The sequence below is a fragment of the Pan troglodytes genome, chromosome 1 (genome assembly GCF_028858775.2).
Source record: "Pan troglodytes isolate AG18354 chromosome 1, NHGRI_mPanTro3-v2.0_pri, whole genome shotgun sequence".
NCBI classification, from domain to species: domain Eukaryota; kingdom Metazoa; phylum Chordata; class Mammalia; order Primates; family Hominidae; genus Pan; species Pan troglodytes.
The window spans coordinates 69,885,353-69,901,207 of record NC_072398.2 but is presented as its reverse complement, the minus strand read 5'-3'; the positions used below and the strand labels follow the sequence as shown (position 1 = coordinate 69,901,207).

Below are 15,855 nucleotides of genomic sequence, written 5' to 3'. Positions count from 1 at the left end.
TAAGAGTCTCATACAATTTTATCATTTAATTATTTCAACAACCTGTTGTGAGGGATAAACCATGTACCCATGTCAGACACAAAGCAGGATTTATATCCAATTATAACTGATTTTAAAACCCACATTCTCTAAATCTCCACATTATGGCAAGACTTGGAGACAAAACTATCAGTCCCAGTTCTATCATTTAACAGCTACGTAACCTCAAGAAGTCACTTAATTTTCTAAACTCTTCATCTACAAAATGGGAAGATTAATACCTGCTTCACCTATTTCAGAGTAGTTGTAAAGGTCAAATGAGATGAAAGACATAAAAGGTCTTCTTCAAAAGCTCTAAAAACTACACAAATATTATCATTCCCTATTTTGAAAGAGATTGAAGTAAAGAGGAATAAAAACATACAATGGTGGGGAGATGCTGGTTTTTCTTGTTTGGTTTTTGTTTTCTGTTTAAAGCAGGTTGAGCACCAGCTGCCTGCCACTTGTGAGCTGGGTATGTGCCGCACAGGACAGTGCCTTGTTTAGGCGATGGTCACTTTGTCAGGAAAATCTACCAAGGAAGAAATTACCAAACCATGTCTTTTTTTCTGTTTATGGAGTAGTTCACAGCAAATCTTGAGTGTTTTGACTAAAGCATGGAATACAGAAAACAAACTTCAGCTAGTGCTTTAATCTCTGCTGAAATTCTACAGGTACGTGTTTTATAAGCAGTATATGGCAGGATTTTAAGCCAGTCTGAAAGTTTGGTTTTTAGTAGCATTATTTCTGACAGCTACATACTGCTGAATGTTCAACTGGTGAAACTGAAGGTCTTTTCACTCAGAAGAAATCAATCAAGAAGAACTTGCAGTTCGCAAGCTTCCGAGCTGCTGTGGATGGCCCTGGCTCTCCAGACTGCCCTTCCCACTGAGATCTCTCACATGGGGTCTCCTGCTGCTGCCACTCCTGACTCTCCTCCTGATGTGGTACCTCTCAGCCTTCCCCACTACAATGTGACAGAATATGTAGACTGGATGTACTTTTACAAGTATGAGCCAATTTACAGATGAGGCTTTCACTTCGCACTTTGAGAGCATTCAAACTGCTCTGATCAAAATCCAATTCTGGTTATCCTAGTGACCTCCCACCCCTTAGATGTGAAAGCCAGACAGGCCATTAGAGTTACTTGGGGTGAAAAAAGTCTTGATGGGGATATGAGGTTCTCACATTTTTCTTAGTAGGCCAACGGGCTAAAAGAGAAGACAAACTGTTAGCACTGTCCTCGGACGATTAACATCTTCTTTATGGTGATGTAATCCAACGAGATTTTTTAGACACATACAAAAACCTGACCTTGAAAACTGGCCAGGCACAGTGGCTCACATCTGTAGTCCCAGCACGTTGGGAGGTCAAGGCAGGTGAATTACTTGAGGCCAGGAGTTTGAGACCAGCCAGGCCAATGTGGTGAAAACCCATCTGTACTGAAAATACAAAAATTAGCCAGGCATGGTGACGTGTGCCTGTAATCCCAGCTACTTGGGAGGCTGAGGCACAAGAATTGCTTGAGCCCAGGAAGTGGAGGCTGCAGTGAGCCGAGATCGCACCACTGCACTCCAGCCTGGGTGACAGAGCAAGACTCCGTCTCAAACAAACAACAAAAACAACCTATTATGGCATTCAGGTGGGTAACTGAGTTTTGCCCCATTGCCAACTACATCATGACGACAGACACTTATGTGTTCATCAATACTGGCAATTTAGTGTAGTATCTTTTAAACTTAAACCACTCAGAGAAGTTTTTCACAGGTTATCCCCTAATTGATAATTATTCCCATAGAGGATTTTACCAAAAAAAAAAAAAACGTATTTCATACCAGGAGTGTCCTTTCAAGGTGTTTCCTCCCTACTGCAGTGGGTTGGGTTATACAATGCCCAAAGATTTGGTGCCAAGGATCCATGAAATGATGGGTCACGTAAAACCCATGATGTTTATGTCAGGATCTGTTTGAATTTATTAAAAGTGGACATTCATATTCCAGAAGACACGAATCTTTTCTTTCTATATAGAATCCATTCAGATGTCTGTCAATTTGGATGTGTGATTGCAGCCCACGGCTTTTCTTCCAAGGAGATGATCACTTTTTAGCAGATTATGCTAAGGAACATCACATGCCATTAACTTCACATTCCATGAAAAGCCTAGAAGAACAGGATACTCTGCGGAAAGTGTTAAAGTTCCTACTGTGAAAAGTTCATGGAGAGGTCAGTGTACTGGCTTACACTTAACTTTTTTTTCTTTTGAGACAGAGTCTTCGCCCTGTCCCTCAGGCTGGAGTGCAGTGGCGTGATCTCAGCTCACTGCAACCTCCGCCTCCTAGGTTCAAGTGATTCTACAGCCTCAGCCTCCTGAGTAGCTGGGATTACAGGTGCCCGCCACCATGCCTGGCTAATTTTTTTTTTTGAGACAGGGTTTTGCTCTTGTTGCCCAGGATGGAGTACAGTAGCACGATCTCGGCTCACTGCAACCTCTGCCTCCCAGGATCAAGCGATTCTCCTGCCTCAGCCTCTTGAGTAGGTGGGATTATAGGTGCGCGCCACCATGCCCAGCTAATTTTTGTATTTTTAGCAGAGACAGGGTTTCACCATGTTGGCCAGGATGGTCTCGATCTCCTGATCTCGTCATCCACCCGCCTCGGCCTCCCAAAGTACTGGGATTACCAGCATGAGCCACCGCGCCTGGCCTGAAACTCACAAAGAACCCACAAACTGGTTACACCTTATGATTTATTTTGACAAAAATCATGTCAGATCCTTTAAAGATGATATTCAGAGGAATATCTTTAAAATACCTTTAAAATAACAACAACAACAACAACAAAACAGGCCGGGCACAGTGGCTCACGCCTGTAATCCTAACACTTTGAGAGGCTGAGGTGGGCAGATCATTTGAGGCCAGGAGTTCGAGACAAGTGTAACCAACATGGTGAATCCCCATCTCTACTAAAATACAAAAATTAGCCAGGTGTGGTGGCAGCCGCCTGTAATCCCAGCTACTCGGGAGGCTGAGGCAGGTGAATTGCTTGAACCCAGGAGGAGGAGGTTGCAGTGAGCCAAGATCACGCCACTGCACTCCAGGCTGGGAGACAGAGCAAGGCTCCCTCTCAAAAAAAAAAAAAAAAAAAAAAAAACAGTCCAGATGCAGGGCCTCACGTCTGTAATCCCAGCAGTTTGGGAGGCCAAGGTGGGAGAATCACTTGAGCCTAGGAATTCAAGACCAGCCTGGCCCAGTACAGCAAGACCCCATCTCTACAGAAAAATTTAAAAATTAGCCAGGCATGGTAGCACGCACCTATAGTCCCAGCTACCCAGAAGGCTGAGTCAGGAATGGCTTCAGCCAGGAGTTTAAGGCTGCAGTGAGCTATCATCATGCCACAGCACTCCAGCCTAGGCAACAGAGCAAGACCCTGTCTCAAAAAAAACAAAAAACAAAAAAAAAAAACCACCTAAGTAAATAAATAAACTATTGAATAAAGCAGGCTGAAGACCCTTACAGAGAAACTTCAGACTTCATCACTTTACTTGGAATTTTACTGCCAAGTGGGCTATGAGAACAGAATCTGTACCACAACTTATTACTTTGCTAAAAATATGGACCCCAACTACACATCTATAACTTACACAGATTTGGAGATTAATAAAAATCTAACAGCTGATTTTTTTTTTAAAGTTTAGTCTGCAGGATTGGCACTCAAGAAAAAAAGAAAAATAAATAAAAAATGAAGTTTAGTTCTTATATTAAGTCACCATAATTAAAATTCCCTCGCAACAGCCTTCCTGTCCTTTCCATAGTATCGTTTTCAACCTGGGGTGCCAACAGCCTTCATTCCACAAAGATTAAAACATGAACTACTGGCCGGGTGCGGTGGCTCACACCTGTAATCCCAGGACTTTGGGAGGGCAAGGCAGGCAGATCACTTGAGCCCAGGAGTTCAAAACCACCATGGGCAACATGGCAAAACTCTGTCTCTACAAAAAAAAAAAAAAAAAATAGAAAGGCATGGTGGCGTGCACCTATAGTCCCAGGTATTCAGGAGGCTGAGAGGTGAGAGGATCACTTGAGTCTGGGAGGTCAAGGCTGCAGTGAGCCATGATCTCGCCAATGCACTCCAGCTTGGGCAAGACAGTGAGACCCTACTCACTACCAAAAAAAAAAAAAAAAAAAACTACAGATCCAAAATAAAAAATAAGTAAATAAATCAGATCACTTAAAATAATGAGTTTGATTTAAGGAAAAATTTTTGTTATTCCAAACTTCATAATGTAAGGGTTTTTGTTTGTTGGTTTTTTTTGGAGAGGGAGTCTTGCTCTGTCGCCCAGGCTGGAGTGCAGGTGCGCGATCTCGGCTCACTGCAAACTCCGCCTCCTGGGTTCAGGGGATTCTCCTGCCTCAGCCTCCTGAGTAGCTGGGACTATAGGTGCCCGCCACCACACCTGGCTAATTTTTGTATTTTTTTAGTAGAGACGGGGTTTCACCATGTTGGCCAGGCTGATCTCGAACTCCTGACCTCAGGTGATCTGCCCACATCGGCCTCCCAAAGTGCTGGGATTATAGGTGTGAGCCACCACGCCCAGCCTAAAGTTAATTTTTAATAGAATTTTTAGAAAATGAGAGAGGGAAACTGAAGTAAAATCATTCAGCTGTTAAAAGGTATGTGAGATATTCAACAGCAAGTAAGTATTCAACCCTAGATTATTAGTCACGAAACATCAGCTCACCAGAAAGGTTTAATAGCAGAGCTTGCCTCTCGCAGTGGCTCACGCCTATAATCCCAGCACTTTGGGAGGCCGAGGCAGAGTATCACCTGAGCCTAGGAGTTTGAGACCAGCCTGAGCAACATAGTGAGATCTCCGTCTCTACAAAAAAAAAAAAAAACACAAAATTACCCAGGTGTGATGGCGTGTGCCTGTGGTCTCAGCTCCTCGGGAGGCTGAGGCAGGAGGATTGCTTGAGTCCAGGAGTTTAAGGCTGCAGCGATCTACGATCGCAGCACTGCACTCCAGCCTGGGTGGCAGAGCAAGACCTTTCTCTAAAATAAAACATAAAATAAAAGAGTTTACCAAAAAAATAGCAGATCTCAGAAAAGTCACACAGCACTCACTCCTTTCATACCAAAAATGGCTCTATTATTTTTGTTCCTTCTAAATTACATTCACAAAAATCACTTTTGGCAAGGCAAATTATTATCACAGCTTACCCACATATTATTAACAATGAAAAATGACCATTTTAGCTAAAGAAAGAAAAGTCCTGGACTCTGATAAACCATTTCCATAATGTATGTACCTTTTTACTGATTAACTAAATGTATTATTTGGCTTATATTAAAACCTACATGTAAACCCAAGAGTCTAACAGACCTAACATTCATATATGAAATTATGTGCTAATACCTCAATATGGCAAACTCAAGACAGTAATTTGTACACTAGATTCGAGCACCTACATTTACCATGTAAACGTCAAATGATACATCCACAGAGAAGCTTTTGAATCTAATTCATTCATTCATTCATTCAATTCAGAATCTATCACATTTCTAAGTGGTGTCCTCAACTAGGGGCAATTCTGCCCCCCAAGAGATTTAACAATGTCTGGAGGCATTTTTATTTGTAACAAGTAAGGGGCAAAAAGAAGGTGCTACTGGCATCTAGTGGGTAGAGTCCAGGGATGCTGCTAAACATCCTACAATGCACAGGACAGCCCCCCAAAACACAGAATTAGCCAGCCCAAAATATTAATGCCGCCAAGGTTAAGAAACTATGACGTGGCCGGGCGCGGTGGCTCACGCCTGTAATCCCAGCACTTTGGGAGGCCGAAGAGGGCGGATCATGAGGTCAGGAGATCAAGACCATCTTGGCTAACACGGTGAAACCCTGTCTCTACTAAAAATACAAAAAAAAATTAGCCGGGCGTGGTGGCAGGTGCCTGTAGTCCCAGCTGCTCGAGAGGCTGAGGCAGGAGAATGGAGTGAACCCGGGAGGCAGAGCTTGCAGTGAGCCGAGATCGCGCCACTGCACTCCAGCCTGGGCGACAGAGTGAGACTCCGCCTCAAAAAAAAAAAAAAAAAAAAGAAACTATGATGTACAGAAAAAAAGTTTTTAAACCCATCTGTCTAAAAAACAGTACTCACTGCACCTTTGTGTCCTATATTATTTGCTAATTCCTTTCTTTTCATACTAGTCTTTGGCAATAAACTTGACCTATTCCCATTTTTTCAATCAGCTTCTAACTTCCAAACTTGTCAATAGAATCTTCATCATCCCAGTTAGCCAGGTTCTAAATCCTGGTGTCATCTTTGAATTATCCCTACTTTTTTTTTTTTTTTTTTTTTGAGACAGAGTCTCGCTCTGTCACCCAGGCTGGAGTGGCGCAATCTTGTCTCACTGCAACCTCCACCTCCCGGGTTCAAGCGATTCTCCTGTCTCAGCCTCCTGAGTAGCTAGGACTACAGGCGCGTGCCACCATGCCCAGCTAATTTTTCTATTTTTAGTACAGACGAGGTTTCACCATGTTGCTCAGGCTGGTCTCGAACTCCTGACCTCGTGATCTGCCCACCTCGGCCTCCCACAGTGCTGGGATTACAGGCGTGAGCCACCGCACCTGGCCGAATTACTCCTATTTTTAATAATAACAGTAGTATTAGTAATGGCAGCAGCTAACACACATTTAGCTCATACTATGTGCCCAGCCACTATTCATTTAATACTAGGTACTATTATTATCACCACTTTACAAATGAAGAGTCCAAGGCACAAAAAGTTAAATAACTTGTCCCAGGTCACAAAGCTCATAAGCAGCCAAGCAAGGTTTCAAATCCAGGAAAAATGGGTCCAGAGTTCATGCCCTTAACAAATACTCCAAAGTGATCTCTCTTCTTTCATCCTCTATCAAATCATAAAGTCCTTTAAGTTCCAAAGGGCAGGGACTCTGTTATGTTCACAGCAACATTCCCACAATCCAGTACATAACAGGTGCTCAAAAAAAACCCTTGTTTGTTGAATGAATGAAAGGACCCTTGAAATTACTCCTCCCATTTCCACTGCCACCACTCAAGGCCAGTCTTTCAGGTAAAGACTAGCCAATCAGGTAAATGGATATAAACTTCTCTGCCAGATTTTCCATAACCCAGTCCCATCCAGCCTATCAAAATTTTCTTTCTACTGCTTCTTAATTAGAATCATAAAATCTTAAAACCAGAAAGTATCTTAGAGATTATCCAGTCCAACCTCCTCACTTTACAGATAAAGAAACCCAAAGATGGTGACTAAAATCACCCAGGCAGGTGGAGCCAGAACCAGAACTCGACTCTTCCAATTTTTGCTCTATGATCTTTTTCTTCCAACTCATAATGATGCTTCATTCCTGACAGCTGTCTCCTCACTATCCCATCAACAAATTATATCTATTTCCATGTTCCTGCTCAAGTTGTTTCTTCTACCCAAATTGTTCTCCCTCTCCAAATCCTCAAAATGTCTTCCTATTCCATTCTTCATGACTTCCTCTTTCTTGGAAAATCTTACATACCAAATAAGATAGTAAAGCAAGAGGATCACCATTGCCTACTAGGCCAAGTTTAATGCATAGTAACACTTCCCACAAAGTGAAGCTTACTTGGATTTCTTCCCTGTAAGCTACTAATCCATTCTTCCATCCTGTGTTTTAGGAAGTGATTTTAATAAAGATTAGCTCATATATCACCTTCATAAAGTGTTCATATACCCGAAAGAGACACTCAAGCACATCTTCAATAGGAGACATGTGGCCAGGCGCAGTGCCTCACGCCTGTAATCCCAGCACTTTGGGAGGCTGTGGCGGGTGGATCATGAGGTCAGGCATTCGAGACCAGCCTGGCCAACACAGTGAAACCCCACCCTACTAAAGACACAAAAAATTAGCCGGGCGTGGTGGCGGGCGCCTGTAATCCCAGCTACTCCGAGGCTGAGGCAGGAGAATCGCTTGAACCTGGGAGGCAGAGGTTGCAGTGAGCCAAGATCGCGCCACTGCACTCCAGCCTGGGCGACAGAATGAGACTCCGTCTCAAAAAAAAAAAAAAAAAAAAAAAAAGAGTTTGGGCCAGGAACGGTGGTGGCTCACACCCGTAATCCCAGCACTTTGAGAGGCCAAGACAGGCGGATTACCTGATGTCAGGAGTATGTGACAAAATCCCACCACCACCAAAAATACAAAACTTAGCCGGGGGTGGTGGTGCACACCTGCAGTTCCAGCTACTCGGGAGGCTGAGGCAGGAGAATCACTTGAACCCGGGAGGCAGAAATTGCAGTTAGCCGACATCCCGCCATTGCACTCCATCCTGGGCACCAAAGCGAGACTCTGTCTCAAAAAAACAAAAACAAAAACAAAACAAAACAAAAAGACAAAAAAAGTTTGGAGACAACTATTCTAAAAATACGTTGACAATGAGATCAAAATAATAGGTTTCAGACTACAGGGAGCATACATACATGTATGTATGTATATGGGCACACGCACACACTACAAAGGAAAACTTGTTCATATCCTGACTGACGTCCTAACCATGCCCACCAACCTCTAGCCCTTGCCAGCAATCTCAGAATTGTGTGTCCTACTCTGAAGCATAGTACAGAGGCTTTGGCAAAGCCTTTCATTTCTAGTAAAAACGAAATACAAAACAAAACAAACCACAAAAGCATGTCAAAAGTGATAAGATGATGCTACCTTCATCTTCCCTACAGAAAAGCATTTCAGGACACTGTCCACAGTTCACTATCCTGACACTGCTCATCACCTAACGTAAACACATACCTTGTACTCCACAATCTCCTGAAATTCAGTTCCCATTTCCCAATCCCTTAGGATACAACCCATTTCCCCTTCACTAACGACGGGTTTATGCTCCCACCTCTGGGACTGAACTAATACTGCCCTTCATCCTTCCCTCTCCTGAAGCTGCCATTCACTTTCTTTCTGCAGCCGCATAGTCCCGTCCCAGAGTAGAGGACAGACCATCCAGGGTCCCCAAGCCCACTTCTCTTTCCTTCTCCGCCCCCGGGATCTGCCAGCCAGGCTAGAGACGCGAGGGGGGAGGGGTGTGACTCGCCTCCCAGGACTGGACCAGATGGCAGCGGATTCCGCCCCCACTCTCAGGCACCCTCCACCCTCCGACCCCCCTGGCAGCCCGTCCGCCACCCACCCCGCCCCGACCCCACCCCCGGCCTCCCCCACGCTCTCATGCCGGCTCCCGGACACACTCACCATGCTGGGTGAAGATATTGAAGCCGGTCTCTGTGGTGCGCCCCGCCGGGTCCCGCCTGCGGCCGGAGGGCCTGGCTGCACTGCTGCCCCGGATCCCGCGGGGCTGAGGCTGCTGGAGCCCCGGAGCTTCCCCGACGCGGCCCACCTGCTGCCCCATCCCTGCTCTCGCGTACTCCCGCGCCCCCGCCGACCCCTGGTCACATTCCTCCTCGGCTCCGGCCTCGGGCTCCTGGCGCTGCTCCGGCCTCTCCCTCCCAGCCCAGGCCCTGGCCCTGAGCGGCTGGGCCACCGGCGGCTCCGCACCCGGCCTCCTCACGGCAGCCGCCGCGCTGCCTCCAGGCGACTCACAGATTCTGCTTTTCCCTCCTCCTCTCGCGGCTCCGCGCCCCCAACGCCGCCGCCGCCACCGCCGCCGCCATCTTTAAACCACCGAGCGCTGGGAAAGCGTGGGACAGAGCGTCTCCCGCCCCCCGCCCGCCAGTCACCTCCGCCGCTGGGAAGGAGGGCTTCCCGGCTGCCGCCCCGCCCTGCCGCGCCGCGCCCCCCGCCCCCGCCCCCGCCTCCTCGCAGGGTGGGTCCCCCAGTGCCCACCTCATTTGCCGGCCACCGCTGCTTGAGGTCTTTCGTCCTCCGCGTCCTGTCGCCGCACCTCGGCGTCCCCCCCCTCAATCCGCCTCAGCCGACCCCCTCCCGCGTTCGGCTCCACACGCTACCGCCTTTGGGGTTGGTCGGTCTCCGGCCTTCCCCATCCCACCTCCACCTGTCAAATGAGTGAGTCGAGGGCTGAGTGCCCCCGCGTGCGCAGCTCAGGTGCAGGCACAGGTGGGGCAGAAAAGCACAAGGCATTTATTTGGTCCTTGCCATCCAGTTGAGGAGCTCTAAAATACCCAGGGGGATCTCTTTTAAACACCCTTGTCAGCAGCAGGCCTCCAGTAAAAATTAAAATGGTATAAAATTTACAAGAAGAGAGTAAAATGCTACCTTATTTGATTTTAATTTTTGGAGATTATTTCATGATGTTAAATCGCACTGGCCTGGATTGTGTGCCTTCTATAGTCTCATTGGGGACGCAATTGTAGCCCCATTCCTCATACTATATTACCATGAATTCCTCTTGAACTCCTTTACCATCTCACCATATGTGAGTTTCTGTTTCCTTACAATGCCTGACAGTAAAGTTAATCTTCCCACTGGCATCCTTTATACACTGTGCACGTGGTCAGGTCTTCTTTTGATGACAAAGGAGAAAAAATATATATCTTTGACTCTGTTTCTGAGTCAGAACTTACTCATGTTAGCTTATGCTGTCTAAAAAGAGTGAATGAGGCAGAAAAGAAGCGTTTTATACATACACATATACTATATACAATTGACTCGCCATCCCCCTCTCCCACTGTGTTTACTTGCATCTTAATGTTAATTCAATTTTTTTTAATTCTCAAAAAGCTTGATCATTCTCCTGTTATTCTTTTGGCTTCCCAATTTGCTTTATAAAAAGTATCAGTTAATGGAGGTACTACACTGAAATTTTGCTTAAATTAGACAGGACGGGAGCCACTGCAAAGAAGGAACAAAACAACCACTGGAAATGTAGGGTTGGGAGAAGAGGTGGATGAAGCTCTCCTTTGCATATCTTTCCTGAACCAGGTTGACCTTAGATGAACCGTCCACTGACGTAGATATTGCCTGTTGTAAAAGCACTATGAAATTATTCCATTGCCATCCAGGGTGTGGCCAGAAATAACTGAAATTAACTCCAAAATGGGAACGGAAACACTATGTGTAAACACTGGATAAAATATGAATTTTCCATTTGGATTAAAGTTTCCCTGTGTTTAAAATACCTGTCTTTTCTTCTAATTCCCAGTGTTTGCAACTACTGAAAAAAATTCATTCGAAAGGGATAAAGATGTCACAGAGCCAGAATTTGGTTTACTGTTTGATTTTTATTATGGGAGAAAATTTTAATTTGGGGATAATGGTTTGGTTTCTCTGCTAATTCATGCATACTATATAAAGATAGATGAATATATGGGTTGAACATCTCAAATCTGAAAATCCAAAATGCTGCAAAATTCGAAATTTTTTGAGCACCAATATGATGCCAGAGGTGGAACATTTCACGTAAGTACTTAACATAAACTTTGTTTCATGCACAAAATTTTTAAAATATTGTATTAAATTGCATTCAAGCTATGTGTATAAAGGTGTATATGAAACATAAATGAGTTTTGTGTTTAGACTTGGGTCGCATCCCCAAGATATCTCATTATGTGTATGTAAATATTCCCAAATCTGAAACACTTGTGGTCCGAACATTTCTGATAAGGGCTGCTCAGCCTGCAGTAGAGTGCGGTGGCTAAGGGCAGGGGCTCTGAAGCCAGACTGCTGGGGTTCATAACTTGGCCCTGATACTTATGGACTATTTGATCTGCGCAAAGTACATAACCTTTTTGTGTCTCAGTACATTATCTGTAAACTGATGATGATAACAAATAGTATCTACCTTATAGGAATATTGTGAAAATTAAATTAGTCAATATATATGTATAGTACTTAAAACAGTATTTGGCATATAACTGGTGTCATATATGCATATACTATTAATACAAAAAACATAATGGTTTTAGGTTTTACAAGCCTAACTTTTTCAAATTTTATATATATATACACTTAGATCATGGGACAAATTATTAAGTATTTATTCAGGTGAGCCCCCTCTACCTGCCACCCTGTATATAACTAAAAACAAAAACACCAGCCAACCAATAAAAATATGTAGAATCATATAATCCCTTTATTCATCATACCTACCTGGTTAACACCAGCAAAGTGTACGTGAAGTATTACATAATATCTTTGTTTTACATATGAAGATCTCCTCTACCATTGATTCTTAAGATCCTATATAGACTAAAGCAAATATCATGTAAGTGGAGACTTAGTTGACATCCATTATCTTGCCAATGTTTTCTACTCTTTCATTTTTAAAGTGAAAAGAGAACTTTCAGAATAGGGAGAGTAGGGAAATAGACTAGAGAGATTTAGTTAATTAGATACAAGAAACTATTTCACCTCAATATAACCAAGCCAAAGTGACTTGCCTGAGAATTACCTAAGGCTCATTACCATAAGCAGCGGTTACTGCCACAACACTCAACATCTAAAATAATCCCAAATAGTTCTGTCTCAGACTGAATTGAGGGAGCTGAGAGCTCCAGGCAGGGGCAGAAATCAGGGAAAGAAAGTAGCAGGGATGGTGCACATAGCACAAGGACAGCCTTACGTGAGCAATGGCCAGAGGCCGGCATAAAAGATCAGACACATCACCAACAACAGTAAGGTGTGCTGAAGACACAGATACTCTTCATCCTCATCATCCTTATCACAGGAGCAACACCACTCTCTCCAGAAGGAAGGAGCTTGTGAGTAATGCCTCACTAATCCCTGACTTCACCAGTCTGCATTTCTAGGCTATTGCCATACCTTTTACAGTTTTACAGTATCTCTCATATCTACCTCTTCCCTTCATCTATATAAACAGCGTTATGTAAGACACAGTGTTAGCTTAGGCATCTCTGCGCTGGTTTCTTCCGCTACTAGCCCTTTCTTCGTAGAGATTCCTCACCTTTACACCAAGCAACTCACTCAAAGAAACTACTTCTCTCATTGCTTTGACCACACTCTCCCTCTCCTTCATTATGTACAAAGTCTAAGTCTAAAATTTTCACCTAATGGGCCGGGCACAGTGGCTCATGTTTGTAATCCCAGCACTTTGGGAGGCCAAGGTGGGCAGATCACTTGAGGTCAGGAGTTTGAGACCAGTCAGGCCAACATGGTGAAACCCCGTCTCTACTAAAAATGCAAAAACTAGCCGATCGTGGGGGCGTGCGCCTGTAATCCCAGCTACTGGGGAACCTGAGGCAGGAGAATTGCTTGAGCCCAGGAGGCGGAAGTTGCAGTGACAGGAGATTGCGCCACTGCACCCCAGCCTAGGTGACAGAGGGAGTCTCTGTCTCAAAAATAAATAAATAAATAAATAAATAAATAAATAAATAAATAAAATGAACGTTTCACCTAGTGTTTCGAAGTTATTTTCCAGGATAACCTGGATTATAATTGCCTAATGTTCTTCCATCTCCTGTTCCTCCAACCTCCACCTTTCCTATGGCAGGCATACATACTTTATCCAATTAGCCTATTTCTGAGATGTATCCCTTTTAGCTATGACTTTTGCAATAATTATATTCTCCCTAATGTAAGTCTCGAGTGAATCCCTTACAGGATTCTACTGTCCTCTTCAGTATTCTATTCAGATCCTGCCTCCATAATAAGAGAACCTTAGATTTATCAATACAGACCTAACAGTTTCCTCGGACTCTATTCAGTACAGGCCTTAACCACAACTGGTAATAATTCTTTCGTTATAAAATTCGCTTACCTTCCTCTACATCCCTCAAATATGGTTTTTTGTTTTTTGTTTTTGATATGGAGTCTTGCTCTGTCCCCCAGGCTGGAGTGCAGTGGCGGGATCTCGGCTCACCACAAGCTCCGCCTCCCGGGTTTATGCCATTCTCCTGCCTCAGCCTCCCGAGTAGCTGGGACTACAGGCGACCACCACCACACCCGGCTAATTTTTTGTTTTTTAGAAGAGATGGGGTTTCACCGTGTTAGCCAGGATAGTCTCGATCTCCTGACCTTGTGATCCACCTGCCTTGGCCTCCCAAAGTGCTGGGATTACAGGCGTGAGCCACCGCGCCCGGCTGTTTTGTTTTGACACATGACTCAAGTGTCATAGAGTTGGAAAGAAACTTAGAGGTCATGTAGGCTAATCTGGAATCCTCTCTGCAGTAATTCCAGTGAGGGTATCCATTTCTTTCAAAAGGTTCTAATTATTAAAACGTTCTTCCTGGGCCAGGCACAGTGGCTCATGCCTGTAATCCCAGCACTTTGGGAGGCCAAGGTGGGCGGATGACAAGGTCAGGAGATCGAGACCATCCTGGCTAACATGGTGAAACTCCATCTCTACCAAAAATACAAAAAATTAGCCGGGCGTGGTGGCGGGCACCTGTAATCCCAGCTACTCAGGAGGCTGATTCAGGAGAATGGCATGAACCCGGGAGGCGGAGCTTACAGTGAGCTGAGATCACACCATTGCACTCCAGCCTGGGTGACAGAGCCAGACTCAGTCTCAAAAAAAAAAAAAAAAAAAAAAAAGTTCTTCCTAAAGATAAACTGAAAAATGTTCCCCCGAAACTTCCACCTGTTTCACCCCAGTTCTAATTCTACCATGTAGCTACACAGAACAAATATAATCTTTATTCTACATGAAATCTTTCACATATTTGAAAGCTATCATGTTTCCCCAAATCTTTTATTTTCTTGCATATATGCATATGTTTATGTAGTTATGTTTATCTATCTATATTTATCTACGTGGGCTGAAAATGTTTATGTAGATAAATTGAGAGAAAAAAATTTTGTTGTAATTTTACGTATAGCATTTTCCTTTTTCTTTTCTTTCTTTCTTTTTTTTTTTTTGGAGACAGAGTCTCACTCTGTTGCCCAGGCTTTAGTGCAGTGGCATGATCTCGGCTCACTGCAGCCTCCGCCTCCCAGGTTCAAGCGATTCTTCTGCCTCAGCCTCCTGAGTAGCTGAGATTACAGGCCTGTACCACCACACTTGGCTAATTTTTGTATTTTTAGTAGAGATGAGGTTTCACCATCTTGGCCAGGCTGGTCTTGAACTCCTCACCTCGTAATCCACCTGCCTCGGCCTCCCACAGTGCTGGGATTACAGGTGCGAGCCACCAGAGCCTGGCCAGCATTTTTCTTAAACTGTTTATGTACACAGTTCTTTGGACTTTGTTTATGTGATTTGTCTCTGCATTGTTGTATTAAATCTTTAAAGACCTATAGAGTGCCAAATACAGTTCCATTTACAGATTGACACTTTAAAAGTCTTTTTGGATGAAATAACGAGGAGGAGGAGAAATTAGAAGATTCTTATCTGGCTGGCACAGAATTCGTCATTCTCTTTGAAAGTAGGGAGACAGATTAAATGACCTCTTGTTCCTTTTAGCCCCAAGAGTGTATGATTCAACATTTCTTTGATTTAAAAAACCTTATAAATTATTAGGAGACTATTTCGAACAACTGGCCAAGTGCTGTATAAATGTTACCAGTAGCAATAATATCTATTCATTTAAAATTAATAAATTATTACTCATTTCCCTTTCAAAGGTAATGAAATAGCTGACTAAACAATCCATTTAACATGTAGCCTATCACTAACTGTAGTGTAGTGGGCCTGGGCCTAGTTTATTATTGATGTGAAATGGGTTGTTTCAGTTCTCTACTGCTGCATAACAAAACATCCCACAAAACCTAGTGGCTTAAAACAGCAGTGATTTATTACTTCCTGCATTTCTATGGATTGGCTGGACAGTTCTGCCGATCTTACCTTGGTTCATGTAACAGCACTGGCTGGGCTAGAAGGTACATGATGACTGAATATGCATGTCTGACCATTGGTGCTGCTGCCGGTTGGAATGCCTCAGCTCTCCTCCATAAGGCCCTTA

General features: G+C 44.1%; 1 protein-coding gene and 1 pseudogene across 5 annotated transcripts in view; one reads left to right on the top strand and one right to left on the bottom strand.

Annotated features, from left to right (window-relative positions):
• ABL2 (ABL proto-oncogene 2, non-receptor tyrosine kinase) overlaps positions 1–9,730 on the bottom strand; it is a 130,135-nt gene extending 120,405 nt beyond the window's left edge. For 3 of the 5 annotated variants that reach the window (XM_009439057.5, XM_009439074.5, XM_016933344.4), the window contains exon 1: positions 9,275–9,730. In XM_009439057.5, coding sequence (XP_009437332.1) covers positions 9,275–9,431 — 157 coding nt within the window. In that variant the 5' untranslated portion in view covers positions 9,432–9,730. The remainder of the gene's footprint in view (positions 1–9,274) is intronic. The other 2 variants (XM_009439080.5, XM_009439088.5) reach the window with 2 other exon arrangements.
• LOC104004075 (UDP-GalNAc:beta-1,3-N-acetylgalactosaminyltransferase 1-like) lies at positions 864–2,158 on the top strand (annotated as a pseudogene).
• Positions 9,731–15,855: the final 6,125 nt, after the last annotated feature.